This window comes from Lynx canadensis, chromosome E1 (assembly GCF_007474595.2).
Source record: "Lynx canadensis isolate LIC74 chromosome E1, mLynCan4.pri.v2, whole genome shotgun sequence".
NCBI classification, from domain to species: Eukaryota; Metazoa; Chordata; class Mammalia; order Carnivora; family Felidae; genus Lynx; species Lynx canadensis.
Window position 1 is genome coordinate 55,072,719 of NC_044316.2, and position 17,611 is coordinate 55,090,329.

Genomic DNA, 17,611 nt, shown 5'->3' on the forward strand with positions numbered 1-17,611 from the left:
CACTTGATTCATCACCTCCTTTAGAGTGATATAAAGTCTTGTTAATCCCTCATGTGCTATCACTTAGTGGGGCAAGTGATTAAATTTAGATTTCCAATAGCCTGCTTTTTTCTGTTATTTAGAATTTTGGAAAATGAAAATAATCCAGTAAGCCTTGGAAGTATTTGATTTTTAAAAATTTTTTAATGTTTATATTTGAGAGAGAGCACATGCACAAGCGGGGAAGGGGCAGAGAGGGAGACACAGAATCCGAAGCAGGCTCCAAACTCTGAGCTGTCAGCACAGAGCCCAGTGTGAGGCTCACATTCACTAACCAAGAGATCATGACCTGAGCCAAAGTCGGAGGCTTAACCGTCTGAGCCACTCAGGTGCCCCAGTATTTAATTTTTTTTTTTTTTAAGTGGATACACATATTTGATTTTAAAAGATTTTAGGGGCACCTGAATGGTTCAGTTGGTTGAGCATCTAACTCTTGATCTCAGGTCAGGATCTCAGGGTCGTGAGTTCAAGCCCTGCATTGGGCTCCATGCTGGGCATGGAGCCTACTTAAAAAATAAAAATTGGGGTGCCTGGGTGGCTCAGTCAGTTGAGCGTCTGATTTTGTCTCAGGTCATGATCTCATGGTTTGTGAGTTCAAGTCCCACATCGGGCTTGCAACTGTCAGCATGGATCCCACTTCAGATCCTCTGCCCTCTTCTCTCTTTGCCCCTTTCCCACTCATGCTCTCCCAAAGATGAATAGACACTAAAAAATAACAAAAGCAAAAAAAAAAAAAAAGTTTTTTTTTTTAAATGAAAGCTTTTAGAGAAAAGAATAGTTGTGTAAAGCAGTTTAACAATATGGTAGATACATAATGATTAAATCTGTAAAAATACTGAGAGAAAACTTATTACCAAAAGGCTAACATTTTTATTGATGGGATTAAGGGCAATTTTTGCCTTTTCTCCACTTTCCAAATTTTTTGTAGGTGGGCATGTGACTTTCATCATATTTTTTTTACATGTATAAATAAACCATAACTAGGATAATTAATGTGATGTCCTGAAAAGAAGTGAAAGATAGCTTTTATTTAAGCTTAGTTCCCAGTTGGGCACATAGGAAGGCACTGTTTAGGAAAGGTGAAGCTCTGACCATTTGTGTGTCCCTCCAAGCTTTGTTGATCCTTCTACCAGTTGAAGGCATGACTTTGTCTCAGAGCTCTTACTTCCCCAAGGCCTGTGTGGTTTCTGGATTCATTCTGGCCGTAGTAGCAGCTCGTTGAGGCCTTGCAGTTAGGAACTATTCTATGTTACTGCTTTTACCCTTGAGTGGAGGTCTTCCTGGGAGGTGAGAGTGTGAAGAATTGAGTCTTGGGGGCCTTGTACCCTCCTCAGAGCTTGGATGGGAGTGGGGGGAGTGAGTAGTTGGTGTGTCTGCCTTCCTCCGTTAGATCCCAGGACTTCTTGGGTTTCCTGAGAACCGGTTGTATTAAAGAGTAAGTTTCAACATATTTCGTTTCTTAGATTTGTACTTTCAAACCTTTAAGATGAGATGGATTGGTACTTAACAGCGATAGTTATGCATTTCCACTGAAAATTTGTTTCATTTTAATCCATGAAAATAGAAAAGTGATCTCTAAGTGGTTTTCTCCTTGCTTTCTGGGTACTGCATTGCCGGTTAGCACAGGGTCAGAGTGGGAGAGGGAGTGTGGGAAGTTCTGACCAACCGTTTTAGTTCTTAGGTAGCAGGTAGTACAGTTCCATTAATGACTTTAGCAAAAGGTTAAAAATTTCTCTCCTCTGACTGTAGTTGGTTGAAGGTGGGCTCTCTGCCTGCACTAAATCTTGTCACTCAGCCCATTCTCACGAGGGGCTTTTCTGCAGGAAACTGCCCTATCTGCTGAGTTATGGGTTTCCTGCAGTGTGATACTTTTCACGAGGGCATAGGATTAGGCTTTCCGCTCTCAATGCTTTGCCTGCTGGCAGCATCCCAAAGCTGTTGCTGTTGTTTTGTGGGCTTTGCTCTTTCTGTGACCTCATTTCTTGTATTCATTCAGCAAACTGTACTTAGCTTTTACTTGCTGTCAAGGATTTTATAATCTAATAAAAGAAAAAAATAGTAGACAAAAATACACACGTTGTTAATATGCAATGCAGGATAAAGGCTACAAAAGTATCTAGAGAAAATGTTGGCAAAACAGAGAGTATAACTTAGCTGGGGATATGGGCAGAATGGGGAGGATAGGTGGAAGTCAAGGAGGGTGTCATGGAGGTGGTGACATCAGGTTTCTTACCATTGAATTCAACCTTGAAAGATTTCTACAGGTAAGGAAGGGGACATGAACAAAGGCAGGGAAATTAAAGATCTATTCGCAAGACACCAAGGACTCCAGTTTTAGCAGGGGAATGGAGAGTAATCAAGGGAACTATGGCTGGGAAAAAATATTGGGCCAGATGTATAGAGCTTGGAATGCCAGGCTGAATAGTTGGTGTTTATCCAGGGCTACTGGGGGAAACTAAAGGCTTTTAACAAAGTGAGAATTAAGTTTGTGCTCTCTGAAGAATATAATGAGTGCTGTGTAGCTTAACTTGGACAGGGGAGAGGCTGGGAGCAAAGAGACAAGTTTATTAAAAGGTACCAAGTCCCTGGCCTGTGACTTAAAAGGTTATTTGTTGCTTCCGTATCTGTCCTCTGTGGCATCCCTGCTAGGCTGAGAGCCCTTGTGGAGCCGTGGCTTCTGTGTGTGACACTGTGGACATGACTGCCCCAAGCAAGCAGCCTTGCCAGGACTCTTTTCTCAAAGAGGACAGACTATGCCCAAAGTCAGGGTGACCACATCTTAGAGTCCTTCCCCTGGCTGCCTCCCTGGTTTTTCGCTGAGGCACTGATATACCAAGCAGACAAGCACCACTCAGGGTTGCCAGATTAAGCAAATAAAAATACAGGATGTTAGACTGGAATTTCAGATAATGGATACATTTTTAGTATAACCATGCCCTGTGAAATAATTTGGTTTATCTGAAATACGATTTAGATGGGTGTCCTGTGTTTAATCTGACACTCCTAACCACCTTCACTCTTCTCTGCTCCTGGCCCTAGACTCTGCTTCCTCCTCTCCCATTTTCCATCTGTCACCTCCTGAGTTGGTCTCCTAGTGAGTCCAGAGTCAGATAGACTATGTGCTGTCCAGGAGGGATCAGCCTAGTCATTTGGAGGATGGGTGTCCCAACTTAGGGCCAGGTTTTGGGACATGTGTGCAGCATGAGGTGCCGCTTTCTGTCCAACCAGGCAGGAAGAAAGGTCTTGTGTTCCAATGCCAAAAGGGACAGGAGAACATCAGGCCCTCGGGAGACTTCCAGGTTTCTGCCTGGTGTCTCACAATGTCCCTGGGGCCCAGAGATGATGTCCCTGCAGTTTGGCTCCTCCCACACCTCACCTTATCCTCCTTTCCCTTTTCCAGTTCCTGTCCCATCTACTCACATCCCACAAATGTGCCTGGAGCTCTTGGACCCAAGACATCCTCTTTCTGAGCTCACACTTAGCCCTTTGCCTAAAACGCCCCGCCCACATTCTTCATCCACCAACACCTCCCCATTTCCCTTCCTCTGTCCCAGCCTGGGCCCCTGCTCTGGGCTCCCAAAGAACCCTCAGCAAACCTCCTTCATAACCTTTTCCACACTTGATTGATTCTGCCTGTTACTTGTATGTCTCTCCCATAAAAGTATGGGCTGACAAGGACCTGGTTCTTCATTGGTGTCCCCAGTGCCTACCAGCATATGTGCCAAATGAACAGCAGACTCTATTCCGAATTTTTACTGCCCCTTAAATCCTTGTTTGTGTTCCTCAGGGAGTACCCAGTTCCAGCTTCCCCTGGCCCAATACATACACCTGGACATAGCACACTTCAAGGCTGAGTGGATTTTTCAGCACATTTCATTAAAGCATTAAAGAAAACCTATCTGGAAAATCTCAGCCCTCCACTTACCTGTCCCTACACCTTCTGTATGCCCAGACAAGGAAGGCCCCAGGTGTCCTGGCCTGAGCCAAAGACCTGGGCTGGACCCTCTTGCCTTCATCTGGTGCCTTCTAGCTTCAGGCGCTACTCCAGGCCTGGACAGTTGCTTCAGGTCAGGTTGTTCCTCACTCCATGCCCTCTTCTGCACACAGACTTCTGTGCCTTCTGGAACCATCCTCTTCGCTGGCATCACGTGCCCCTTATCAGGTCATTTATTGCCTGCATTGTTAGGGCTTGAGGGAACGAATAAAGAAAACTGCGCTGTCTGCCCCCAGTGCCCTCCCCCCCCCAGGTAGAGGCCCCCAAGCCTAAGAAACCCTTCACCTGGATACATAGAGTGAGCAAAGCACAGATGGATGGCATGTTCTTTCTGTAAGGGGGTAAGTGGGTCTGGGGCCCTCCACTGGGTAGTGCCTGGGAGGGTGACGTGTTGGGATGTCTTGGCCATTACATGAAAAGCAGAGGAGAGGGACAAAGGTTGGGAGGAGGCCCAAAGGACAGTGCCCCCGGATCCCCAGGTTAGGACGTAAACAGCCCCATCTGCTGCAGGTGCTCAGGTATGAGAGTACTGGGGGCAGGCAAGGCTGAGAGGGGGAGTCTCTTCAGATGCTGCTGTAAAAAGGAGCTCTTTCACAGACACCTGTGTAGTGCTAGGAAGTGTCTCTGGGAGAAGGTAGGCAGACAGGACAGTAATTTTCTGACTCAGTAGTTTAGAGGGAACACTCCGTGACTTGGGCTTTCAGCTCCAAAGCATCAGCCCCCCCAGCCCTCAACCTGGAGCCCCAGCCCCGCTCCTGGGACAGGTGAGACCTCCAGGGATCGGCAGGCAGACCTGGGCACAGAGGACCCTGCAGGAAGTTTGGGAGAGGCCCCCCTTGTTCTTGTTGGCAGCCCTTTGTCTGCGATCGGTGGTTTGGTCTTAGAAGCCTCAGAGAACTAAGCCACGGATTAAGCCCTCCGCTGGCAACCCGGCAGACAGCTGACTGCTGAGGGCCCTTGTAGCCTATGATTCCTGCTCTTCAGGCTGCCTTGGGACCTGGGTGCTGGGAAGGATCTGGACACTAAGGTCCACCCTTAGCTCTGGGCCTTTTTTTAGTGTCCTAATGGAACTAGCACCCCAGAGTAGGGCCCTCAGAGAACTCGGTGGCTAACTTGTTGCTCGGAAGCAGGGGTCTTAAGTCTCTGCTCCTGGCCCACCCTACGTGGGGGCTCTCCCTGCAGGTACCTGAAGGAATTCCGCACGGAGCAGTGCCCACTCTTTGTGCAACACAAATGCACTCAGCACCGACCCTACACCTGCTTCCACTGGCACTTCGTGAACCAGCGACGTCGCCGGTCCATCCGCCGTCGGGACGGCACCTTCAACTACAGCCCCGACGTCTACTGCACCAAGTACGACGAGGCTACGGGCCTCTGCCCGGAGGGCGACGAGTGAGTGTCCCCCGCCTCTTTCCCCCTCAGTCCTCCCCGCCCCCCGCCTGCCCTCAGAGGAGCCTCATGTCTCCTGGATCAGGTGCCCTCAGAATAGGCCAGGCAGAGTCTGAGAAGCCAGCCATTAGGCTGCTTCTGGGGAGACTGCTGCATCGTGGCACACCTTCCTGTGGCCTGGACCTGGGCTCAGACCTTGCCATCCCCTGGGGGAGGCCCCTTCTTTACCCACTTTTCAGAAACCCTACACAGGCTTCTCTTCTGCTAAGCAGAAGTATAGAAAGGGCAAACCTGAGGACCTCACAGAGGGAACGCTTGTTGACCCTGCTTGTTTGAACCTTGCAGAGGCGGTAACGGGAAGCACTGTCGGGGGTCTATGGGTACAAATCACTGAACTGCCCCTGCACTTCTCCCAGAGGTCCAGGTCTTGTTCCCCCTCCTCCGGCCCCGGCCTAATATAGCACTGGGGCAGGAGAGGGTGTGCCCATGCTGTGAGCAGACTGTTTCTCTGTGGACCTCTGCGGATCCAGCCAGCACTTGCTGTCCCAGGAGTGTCCCCCCTCTGGAACTTCATTCAAGTCAGCCCAGGGCCCTGACCGTACTCAGTCTTTGGGAGGACTTGCTGAGCAGTCTGAAGTGGGAATTCTGGGCCCTGAGGGCTACAGCATCCAACAGATGGTGGGACGGTGGTTCTGTTACGTCAGCAGAGCTCACTGCTGCTGGCCTCCTCAACCTGCTATCCGTGCACCACCTGGGTGGTGGGGAAGGGCGGGGACTGATCTCCCAGGCTGTAGGGGCAAAGGTGAGTGAGCCCCCTCCCCCCAACGTTTCAGGTGCCCATTCCTGCACAGGACCACAGGGGACACTGAGCGCAGGTACCACTTGCGTTACTACAAAACTGGAATCTGTATCCACGAGACAGACTCAAAAGGCAACTGCACCAAAAACGGCCTGCACTGCGCTTTCGCCCACGGGCCCCATGACCTCCGCTCCCCTGTCTACGACATCAGGTGGGCTGATAGCTGTGGGCTGGGGTGGGGGCCTGGCTGGAGGCCTGGCTGCTGACCCGATGAGTCCCACAGATGGAGGGCAGGGCTGGCACTCTGCTCTTCCCCTCATGCCTCGTCCCTGCTCGCCTTTCCTCCCAGAGAGCTCCAGGCCATGGAGGCCTTGCAGAACGGCCAGACCACGGTAGAGGGCAGCATAGAGGGCCAGACGGCTGGGGCTGCAAGCCACGCCATGATAGAAAAAATCCTCAGTGAGGAGCCTCGGTGGCAAGGTAAAGGTGGTCCCACAAGTGGCCATGCCTCCTCCTGTCCTCTCTTTTCTCCTGCCCATAGTTGCCCTAAGGATTTGGCCCACTACCGCCCTTTTATCCCACCTTATATCCAGCCACAGTCCAGTCACTTGGGGGCACTTCTGGGGAGTTTCCCTAGATATACCTTGCCTTCCTCTCATCACTTCAGTGCTCCCCAAATTCTTCAGGGGACTTTCCCATGTGTGTACTTATGAATATTTACATATACATACACACGTGTTCTTGACCCTCCTGAGAGTGCCCTTTTTTACCCTGTGTGCTGTATCTCCAGTAAGGGATGGTTCTTACCTCTCTCCTGGGTCTCAGTCTTGGTGTTGGCACATGAGGAGGTGGCCTGAGCTCCTGGACCCCTTCCCATGTGGCTTCTCCTTGCCCTTCTGCTACATCTGCCTGACCCCTGCCTCTGGCTCCCTGTGTAGAAACTGCCTATGTGCTGGGGAACTATAAGACGGAGCCGTGCAAGAAGCCCCCGCGGTTGTGCCGCCAGGGTTATGCCTGTCCCTACTACCACAACAGCAAGGACCGGCGGCGGAGCCCCCGGAAACACAAATACAGGTCCTTTGGCCCAAGCAGGCCAGCCATGGGAGGGAGGGGTGGCAGGGAAGGGATCATGGCGGGAGCTGCTTCCACTGTGTTCACAGCGAGGCAGGGAGACCAGCCCTAGGGATTACAGAGTCGCAGGACCCAGGTACAAAGGGAGGGAATAGTGAGGACAGCTGAATGATGGCGAGTCCACTGGGATCCTCTTTTGCCACGAAATGAGGTACTTGGGTCAGATGATCTCTAAGGCCCCTCCAGTTCTGATTCTGAGGGGTGATTGCTGGGGATAAGCCATGGTCTGGAGAGTATGGTTCTGGCTATAGCCTGGCTCTCCTGGGGCTGCAGAATACCTGACACGAGGACCCAGCAGAAGGGGACCAAACAGTGTTCTTGCTGATACGGCCATACTGCTCCAGAGAAGCAGAGCCTGGCTTCTGGCCCCAGTAAGGTTCTCACTCTGGAGTTCCTCTTTTCTCTTTGTGAGCCTGGCCCTGTGAAGCAGGGAGACCAGAGAGGAGCCTTTAACAGGCATCTAGTTGGCATTCCCCAGATCCCAGTGTCTCCCTCTCTGGCATCACTCTGACCCCACCATCTCCTTGGACCAGGTCATCTCCATGTCCGAACGTGAAACACGGGGATGAGTGGGGAGACCCCGGCAAGTGTGAGAATGGAGATGCCTGCCAGTACTGCCACACCCGCACGGAGCAGCAGTTCCACCCGGAGGTGTGCCTTGGAGCAGGGGCTGGGCCCTTTGAGAGCTGTGGGTGGCTTAACATACCCTCTTTGGGAAGCCAGGCAAAAGGAAAAGAAGGTCTGGGCAGATGTGGGCAGATATCACGCTGACGCCATCCAGGCCTCCCTAGGCAGTGCTTGAGGAGCCCTGAATCCTAATTGGGTAACTTGCCTTGTTCTGAGCCCACGGTCACCAAGCAGCCCCCTTGCTCCCAATTTTGTTTCTTTCCCTCACCCCGGGCCTCCTGTCAGGGAGCGGCATGGACTGGGCATCGTTACCTGGCCATTCTGGACTTGGCACCACTCATGGTGCTTAGACTCCAATGACCTCAAGATTTAAAAAAATAAGAAAGCCCCTTCCAGCTGATGTGTTTCAGATCAGAGTCTCTGGTACCGGCAACCCAGCCCACTGGCCCCATGGTGTAGCCTTGAGCCATGTCAGTGTGCCAGGATCTGGAATAGGGTGCATAGAGGCACATGCTGTCCCTGCCCATGGGTTCATGGAGGCATAGACATATGGGCAGAGGCCACCTTGTACGGGTTGCAGACAGCAAGGTGGAAAGTTAGATGTAGATCCCAACCCAGGGTACACGTAGGTAGAGGGATGCTGCCTCTGATCTTGGCTCCCTTAATGTCCCAAGAGACATTCGGAGGTCACAGCCCTGGCCAAGACCCTGAGTGGGGAAGCAGCATAGAGAAGATCCCTTTGTGAGGGCCTAAGCAGGGCTGGTTGAACCTGTGACCCCAGAAGGGGGGGCTGTCCTTAGCATGAGGGTGGTTGTATCTGCTTCAGGAGTTTGAGTAAGAAGTCAGTAGGGAAAGAGTTAGGGAAGTGGCGTGGAATGGGGAGGAGAAAAGAGATTACTAAGCTAACCCTCCCATGTTGAAGGCACCCATGCCTGCCTGTCCCTCTCTGCCTAAGCCTGACGTGCCTCTGCTCTGCCCTCCAGATCTATAAATCCACCAAGTGCAACGACATGCAGCAGTCGGGCAGCTGTCCCCGAGGACCTTTCTGCGCCTTTGCCCACGTAGAACGTATGCTGTTCCCATTCCCCTCTCCACCCTCTCCTCCCCTCACGCTCTGCTCAGGCTCAGTCAGAGGAGTGGCCTCTCATCTGCCAGCCAGCAACAGGCTCTGTCCTTGCTGGAGGTTCCAGTCCCCCCTGCACACACACCCCGGAACTGGCCTTAAAGCCCTGGAGCTTCCAAGGTCGTGAGACAGAGCAGGACCAGGTCCCTGGTCGGGCACTCACAATCACAGGCCGAATGAAGCACCCTTCCAGAGCCAACTAGGCAGATCTCAGCAGCCACCCCATGCCCCATCCATGGCAGACATCCCTAATTGAACATGGCACTCTGTCCTGCTGAGAGCAGGGCTGTCTGATCAAAATGTAATGCAGCCCTTCTTGTGTCATTTTAGATCTTCTAGTAACCATGTTAAAAAAAAAAAAAAAGGCAAAAGAAATAGGTTAAATTAATGTTAACATCCCTTTACTTAACCCAGTGTAAAATATCATTTCAAAAATAATTACTGTAAAAAATCAAGATATTTTATTTTTTTTTTTTTTTTTTTTTTTTGTCCAAACTAAGTCTTTGAAATCTGTTGTGTAATTGAATAACTGCAGCACATTTCAGTTCAGCCCTGTTGTGAGTGCTTGCTAGCCACATGTGGCTCATAGCTACTGGATAGCGAGGTGCTCAGTTCTCGCGCGGCAGTCTAGACCGCCAATACCCATCTTAGAGCTGGAGCTCAAGTCGGAACCCTTGTCAACCACAAACCGCTGCTCTGGTTGTCCTTAACGTCTTCTCAGGCTCAGCCCTTATCTCTGGGATTAGGGTCAAAAATAAGCTGAGGGCCCTAGGAAGGGGAATATTCTTGGCACAGAGATCGTCGCCAGCCATGGGCAACTGGGACCACCTATTGAGGCGACACAGGGAAATAATTAATGGCTCAGGCTTTGGAGTAGTACAGATCAGGGTACAAATCCCAACTCAGCTCTGTCACCTAGGGAGATTACTTCTATGAGCCTCAGTTTCCTTATCTGTGAAATGGAGACTCTGATGTTATTTGTATCTTCTAGTCATCGTGAAGATTCACGGTGAATACAAAGTGCTTGGCACGAAGTAAGCACACAGTACGCAGTATTAATAGAAATAAGGGAGGAGCTTTCCCTTTATATACGGAGGGTGCATGGTCTCCTTTGAAAAAGATCCCCATGTGTGTTTGGAGGGACAGAGCTGGCAAGGAGCCTGCTGACAGCCTGACTCTGTCTCTTGCAGAGCCACCCCTCAGTGACGACCTGCAACCTTCCTCAACTGTGTCCAGCCCCACTCAGCCGGGTCCTGTCTTGTACATGCCATCTGCTGCCGGAGACTCCGTGCCCGTGAGCCCCTCCAGCCCGCATGCCCCTGACCTCAGCGCCGTACGTGCCTATCCAGGGAGTGGGTGGGCACCATGCCTAGCCAGGAGTCAACACCTGCCTCTAATGCTCCCAGTGCCCTCTCAGCCTGTGCTTGGAGGAGGGGGCCCTGGTGTTTTGCCTCAGGCCAAGGAGTTCTGCCCTTTCTGCCCCAGGGTTTTTCTATCAAAAATCTAGTGGTGGGTGGGGTCCCCAGAGCCTGTGTTGGTCAGCCTGGGTAGAGCTGGTAGAAGGGACAAAAGCCTTCGGTCACAGTTCCCCCATAACTTCCTCACGGAGACTACCCTGCGTGGTAGTTGCTGCCCACTGGCAGTTGAAAATAGAACTGAGCCCCTTGCTGAAGAATCTCCCTCTGTGGAGGGGACAGAGGATGGGCCATGGCCTAGCCCACATTTTGCCCACCAAGCCACTCCCTTTCTTCTCTGCAGCTCCTCTGTAGAAACAGCAACCTAGGCAGCCCATCTAACCTCTGTGGCTCCCCCCCGGGCTCCATCAGGAAGCCCCCGAACCTGGAAGGCATTGTCTTCCCTGGGGAGTCTGGCCTTGCCCCTGGCAGCTATAAGAAGGCTCCTGGCTTTGAGAGGGAAGACCAGGTGGGAGCCGAGTACCTGAAAAATTTCAAATGCCAGGTAAGGGACGCAAGGGGAAGTCCAGTGAGGTTAGCCTTCTGCAGGGGGCAGGAGAAGCCCTGGAGAGCTGTCCTGGCCTGGCCGTGGGGAACATGACTGGGAGCTGGGAAGCCCCTGTCCTCAGCCTCTTTGACCCTGAGCAGAGTGAGGGAGCCCATCCCATTTTACAGATGGAAACAGGAAAGTTAGCGTGGCCAGGCACCTGACCCTCTCACAGACCCAGTTAATAGAGGAGCAGGGACTCCACCCTCGGTCTCCTGTCCCACCATCTGGTCTTTTCCCTGCCTTATGCTGCCTTGATAGAGTGGCAGGGCCTTGGGGAACAGGCAAGAGTGTCCCTCACTGGACTTATCTGAGGCTTGGAGTCACCAGGGAGGAGGGAAACAGCTCCCCTGGTTCCTAGAGTAGGGAATGGAGTAGGGGTGGGGAGGGAGAGCAGGGTATGTGTGTGGAGGGGGACTGTGTGACAGGTGCCTGCAGCCTCAGTGGGCCATGGCAGGTGGATGCTTGGGAAGACTCCTGTACTCAGGGGCCCTTCCTAGCACCACATGAATCCCGTGCTCCCTGACTTTTCTTTCTTAGGCCAAGTTAAAACCCCACTCACTAGAGCCCAGGAGCCAAGAGCAGCCTCTGCTTCAGCCCAAACAGGTATACAGCTCTCAGCCCCCTTCCTCCCCTTATGGAACCCCTGCTGTTGACAGGATAGGCCCAGAACCCCAGGCTTTGGAGAAGGGGGCCGCTGCTTTCCCCATAACCTGAGGGCCGAACTAAAGTGGGGCCCCAGCCCTAAATCCAGAGAGGTAGGGCTCAGGCCCTGCAATCCCTTACCTCCTGGACTCACTCATGAGTTAGTCAAAAAAATATTTCTTGAGCGTCTATACTGTGTCAGGCGCTGTACTCACTTCTCCCTTCCCCTACTGCAGGACTCTAGGGTGAGTGGGCCCTGCAGCCTGTAAGCCACAGCTGTCCCAACTCCAGCCTTGCAGCAAGGTGTTGAGTGGGTGGGGTCCCATCTGAGCTTGGGGGCAACTGGATGAGCCCTGGTTTGCACCATTTCCCTCCAGCCCCTGGCCATGGCTTCCATGAGCGGGCATCCCATTGTCTCTCCTCCTCATTCTCTCGTTGCAGGACATGCTGGGCATCCTTCCCGTGGGCAGCCCCCTGACCTCAAGCATCTCTTCTAGTATCACCTCCAGCCTGGCAGCTACGCCCCCTAGCCCTGCTGGCACCAGCAGCGTCCCTGGCATGAATGCAAATGCTCTGCCCTTCTATCCCACCAGCGACACGGTAGAGTCAGTCATAGGTAATTAGGCCATTTCTGTTGCCAAGATCTGGACTGGGTCTGGAGTCAGAGAAACTAGCTCTCGAGTGAGAGCCAAACCAGGGTGCTTGTCACTGTAGACATTTACCTGGGAGAGTCAGAAGGTGGGCACTCTGAGCCCTTTGACCTAAAGGGAAAATGAGCCCAGGGTGTAGGGCCCTTATAGCCCTTATAGCAAATTAGCTATTTCTCTGTTGTGGAAATTAGGAAGAGCCGCCTCTTCCCTTGGACCAATGCAGCCTCATTCCACGATATAGGTCCCTTGGCCCTCATACTCTCACTAGGTACCCTTATGTAGCAGACAACCTACACAACTGCCCTTCTCTGTCAGCAGCCCTTTATGGGTGGCACTTTGTGGCAGGTCGTGTTTCAGGCACCAGGCTGGCAGAGATGCGGATAGGGTGTTCCTGCCCTCGAGGAGGGACATTGTTGCCAGCCTCCCCGTCTAGTTCAGCAGAGGGCAGTGGGTGTTTGTCAAGCACCTACTGTGCATTAGCCACTGAGGGCCCAAAGATCTGTTTCCTGCCCTTGAGAGCTCAAGGATGAGACATACAAGCTGTAACATCAGGAGAGGTATCAGAAGGCTTTGGAAGAGAGCCATCTGAGCCGGACGTGGCAAGGCACACAGCACAGGGTGTCCATGTTGGCAAAGGAGCAGCCCGACAGGCGGAGGCTTGAGAGCCTGGGTCTAGTGGGGCCGAGCATGAATAGGAGGCAGTAGAGGTGGGTCCTGGAGACGAGGCCTGGAACCTCAGGGTTCTGTGGCCCCTTGGGAGGCAAGGAGGTTTATGTACCAATCTCTGTGTCCCCAGAGTCTGCCCTGGATGACCTGGACCTGAATGAGTTTGGGGTGGCTGCCCTAGAGAAGACTTTTGATAACAGCGCGGTGCCCCACCCGGGCAGCATCACAATTGGTACTGGGTAGTGGGTGGGCAGCGCATGAGGGAGGGCTCCTAGGGGTCCAGCCTGGCCCGGGCTGGGCAGGCGAGCCTTCCCCTGCTTACGTGGCTCTGTGTAGCTTGCCCCGCCTTCACTGGGCCCTCTGGGGCCTCTCTTCCAGGTGGCAGTCTGCTGCAGAGCTCTGCACCCGTGAACATCCCTGGCTCCTTGGGCAGTTCTGCTTCCTTCCACTCAGCATCCCCGTCCCCTCCTGTCAGCCTCTCCTCGCATTTCCTGCAGCAGCCCCAGGGCCACCTGAGCCAGTCCGAAAACACATTTTTGGGGACCTCAGCATCACATGGATCTTTGGGTAAGAGGGGGGTGTGTCTCTCTGAGACCTGGGGCAGCAGGGTCTGGGCTTTTAGAAGTGCTTTTGGCCACTTTGTCCATAGCCAGAGGCAGTGCAGAGTAGAGGTTGGAGCAGGGACTCAGAGCTTGGAGGTGGGTCAGGTCCCTGTCCCACGTTTCCCTTAGCTGGGTACACCTGGACAAGGTGGCTTAGCCTCTTTTAGTTTCCTGTGCTTTAAAGTTTGTAGAAATAATGGCATCCTCCTCCTCATAAGGAAGGTGCAAGCCTTAAATGAAATAATGTGAGGGAAAGAGACGAAGGGAGAAGTCTGCACAGGCTTGCCCCAGGCTCAAGGTGGCCTTCCTAGAAGAAGAGGCACCAGGCAGACCCGGCTGTGACCCCAAAGGCTGCTGAACATGAGAACCGGAATGGGATGGACTGGGGGGTTCTAGAGGGCACATCACATGACAGTGGCTAGAAGCAGGGCCTGGCGAGCTGCAGGCTCCACCGCGGGCAGGGTACCCTCTCGTGGGCAGGCTGGCATGAGTGTTTACTGAGGTAATGTGTAAAACAGCACAGTGCCCAGCTCGCTGCCTCTCAAACAGCAGCTGCTGCTCTTAGCCCCCCCCCCCCCCCAACCCTCCCCCCAGCAGCTGTTCGAGAAGATCAAGAAATAACCTCTCCTGAGGGTGCTGGGCTTCCTGGTCACACTGAGTCTGAGCCTGTGAGCCAACCTTTGACATTCTGACCAGAGATCAGGGCAACACGTTGATCTCTAAGCATCTTTCCAGTTTTGAAGGTGGCTGTTCCATTTTATGTTGGCTCTGTTAGCTTCAGATGCTTTGTGTCACATTTGTCTGGCTTGTTCGTATTCTGGAAGCATCTTGACTGTACCCCTTCTTGCCACACACTCTTTCATTCCTTTCATCCCTCTCCGTGTAGTTATCAAGCAGGGTTTTATAGAGTGTGAGCTCAACAGTCCCTCCTGCCACAGAGCTGTGGTCTAGTCAGAGAGGCAGACCTTCATGGACACTAGAGCCTACTCAGAAACTGTCACTGTTGTGTGGAGTTAGAGGCCTGGCTTTGTGATTCAGAATAATAGAGGGAACCTGACCTGGACGTGGTCAAGAGAGAAAGTGCCACTGAGTGCGGAGGGAGGTGCATGGGAAGAGCTCGCTGCCAGGATGACATTTTGTTGGTCGTGAGTTCCCACCTCTGGGGACAGGGCAGATAGGCTCATCGATAGTGCACATCTCAGGATCTCTACATAGGATGACATCTGTCATAGTTTGGGTGTATGTGTTGCTTGGAGGAGAGAAAGAATCCTTTGATTTCTGGAAAATCCTTGCTGGATTAGTGGGAAGGGAGTGAGAAAGAAGTTATTAGAATGAGAAGTGTGGGCAGAATGAGGCCAGAGGTGGGTATGGGTCCCCCTCTAGAAGACAGGGGCTGCCCTGGTGGCCACAGAGCGAGGCACATGGTGTTAGCAAACATCTGTCAAAGGAGTAAACGAATACATGGCTGGGTGAGCGCGCAGCCCAGCTAACTGGAGAAAGTAAGCCTTTGGAGTTAGATGCCCTGACTGTATATCGTCTCCACCGTTTACCGTTTGTGTGATTCTTAGTGACACCTTTTTTTTTTTTTTTCTTGTTTACTCATCATAAACCAAGGAGAATGAACCAGGGTTCCCTGAACTTTTCCTACTACAGTTCTGCCATCATCTGAGGCTCTGGGCCACATTTTTGTCCCCGAATTTCCTCCCTAGCCTCACAGCAGGTGTAAGGGGGTTCTCCCCTCTCTAGCCCAACAGTCAAGTCACAATCACAAATTGCCACCTTTACAGACTGCTGTTCCTCCAGTCCTTCCCAAGTCCCCTGAATCACTGTGAGGCAAGTGATGGGAACCTCACTTTACAGATGAGGTTGCTAAGCCTCAGAAGTTAAGTGCTAAGTGTTGAGTAGCAGGTGATGCTACGGTAGGTCTGATGCAGCTGGGGGGCCAACACATCCCTGTAAAATTCCCTGGCCTGATATTGCTGAAGCCTTGCACAGCTAGCCCCTGGAAGCCTCCAGGCAGGGGTGGACGGGGCCCAGGGTCTGGGTCTGAAGCCTTCCAGAACCCTGATGTTCCTCCATTTCCTGATGCAGGTCTGAACGGGATGAATAGCAGCATCTGGGAGCATTTTGCCTCTGGTAGCTTCTCCCCAGGCACTTCTCCTGCCTTCCTGTCAGGGCCAGGGGCTGCTGAGCTGGCCCGGCTGCGGCAAGAGCTCGAAGAAGCCAACAGCACCATCAAGCAGTGGGAGGAGTCCTGGAAGCAGGCTAAGCAGGTACTGGGCCCCCACACCCACTTGCCTTCCCAGGGCCTGATGGCATGCAGCCTTCGCCCATCTTACGCAGAGGAGGCGCAGGGGTGGGAGGCCCAGGGTCCTGGAGGACAGAGCAGAAATTTAGTTTTGTTCACTTTCTTTCCCTGTGGAAACACTTGCCTTGCCAGTCAGGACCCTGGGCTGGCTGGTGTCCCGGGCCCGGAATTCCCACTGTGAGTTGCTTATTTGGTTTGATCCCACAGCACTGCTTGACTCTCCCCAGCAACCCTGACTTTCCAGGGTGTTCTAGGCTCTGAGATGGTCCCTCTGTCCAGCTGCAGCCTGGCTGCTCCTGCAGGTGCTGGCCAACGTGCCCAGCTCTGCCTAGCGCTCCTCTGCCGTGCTGGCTTCAGCCCCCTTCCTGACACACACAGGGTCTCTTGCAGATCTTGAAACCTCCCTTGTCTGCAGGCAGTGTCAGCCCCCTGCCTGTGCCCTCCCCAGACAGTTGACCCAGCTCTCCAGTAGGCCCCGCAGCCACGGTGGTCCCTGCAGGCTCCCAGAGATGTACTTGCAGGGGGGAGGGTTGCAGGGCCAGGGGGCCATCAAGATGAGGTGCTGTGTGTTGGGCCCACAGGCTTGTGATGCCTGGAAGAAGGAGGCAGAGGAGGCCGGTGAGCGGGCCAGCGCAGCAGGTGCTGAGTGCGAGCTGGCCCGGGAGCAGCGGGATGCACTGGAGGAGCAGGTTAAGAAGCTACAGGAAGAGCTGGAGCGGCTGCACTCAGGCCCCGACCCACAGGCCCTGCCCACCTTCTCCGACCTGGAGGCCCTCTCACTCTCCACCCTCTACTCCCTCCAGAAGCAGCTGCGGGCCCACCTGGAACAAGTGGACAAGGTCAGCCCAGGAGGTTAGGGGAGCGCTGGGTGGGGGTGTACAGCAGCCTCAGCAGCGCTTGGACTCGGATGGGTCCACGCTGCCCCAGGGACAGCCACCCTCCTGGGAGCCTCTGCCCAGCTGCTGGGCTGACACAAAATGCTGCCCTCTCGGAGGAGAGGTAGGAGAAAATGTCACTTGCTGGGAGGTGAGAAAGCTGGAGACAGGGAGGCGTCAGTACCCACACTCCCCCCCCCACCCCACCCCCACTGCCCCAGCCCCCACAGTTCTGAGGGTGGGGCTGACCCAAGCTGCATTACTAGGCCTGGGCCTTCGGTTACATTGAGACGCTTCTCCTGTGAGCTCTGCACATACCAGAAGACATTCCAGAACAGTTAGGTCCCCAGGGCTACTTTGTCTGCATTCCTAGGTGCCCCACTGATCCCCAGGGAGGAAGGCACAGCAGAGAGTGCATTCTTTTTTTCACCAGGCATTTGCAGCCAGGCCCCATTGTTCTCGTTTGAGGACTGAGGGTCCCTGTGAGATCGAGACAAGAGGCAGAGGCTTTGTGGGAGAAAGAGCCCATCAGGGTGGGGGCTGCAGAGCAGCACTGGCCCTGCCCTCTCCCTCCGCACCCCTGGAAGCAGACATTGGGAGCCCCGAGGGCATCAGCCTGGACTCTGACTCTGCCCTCTCACTTGGCAGCCATGCTGCTGAGCTCTGTGCCTCTGGTTCCTCATCAAGGGGACCAAAGAGAATGTTGAGGAAAGCTCCTTGTCCAACTCCGGGCCAGGCTGGTGACCATGATGTCACTTTCTC

General features: G+C 53.4%; 1 protein-coding gene and 1 long non-coding RNA gene across 6 annotated transcripts in view; one reads left to right on the forward strand and one right to left on the reverse strand.

The window, feature by feature from the left end:
* Nucleotides 1-17,611, forward strand: part of UNK (unk zinc finger) — a 32,827-nt gene that overhangs the window by 13,740 nt on the left and 1,476 nt on the right. For 4 of the 5 annotated variants that reach the window (XM_030295057.1, XM_030295053.1, XM_030295055.1 and 1 more), the window contains 14 exons: nt 5,216-5,425; nt 6,256-6,432; nt 6,571-6,701; nt 7,160-7,295; nt 7,886-8,003; nt 8,963-9,047; nt 10,293-10,435; nt 10,861-11,061; nt 11,644-11,709; nt 12,190-12,364; nt 13,195-13,296; nt 13,443-13,631; nt 15,758-15,939; nt 16,556-16,813. In XM_030295057.1, coding sequence (XP_030150917.1) covers nt 5,216-5,425; nt 6,256-6,432; nt 6,571-6,701; nt 7,160-7,295; nt 7,886-8,003; nt 8,963-9,047; nt 10,293-10,435; nt 10,861-11,061; nt 11,644-11,709; nt 12,190-12,364; nt 13,195-13,296; nt 13,443-13,631; nt 15,758-15,939; nt 16,556-16,813 — 2,173 coding nt within the window. The remainder of the gene's footprint in view (nt 1-5,215; nt 5,426-6,255; nt 6,433-6,570; nt 6,702-7,159; nt 7,296-7,885; nt 8,004-8,962; nt 9,048-10,292; nt 10,436-10,860; nt 11,062-11,643; nt 11,710-12,189; nt 12,365-13,194; nt 13,297-13,442; nt 13,632-15,757; nt 15,940-16,555; nt 16,814-17,611) is intronic. The other variant, XM_030295056.1, reaches the window with a different exon arrangement.
* On the reverse strand, nt 1,585-5,139 carry LOC115500559. The gene is made up of 2 exons (XR_003964560.1): nt 3,965-5,139; nt 1,585-2,078 (listed from the first exon to the last, which is right to left on the reverse strand). It is a non-coding gene; the product is annotated as an uncharacterized LOC115500559 (long non-coding RNA).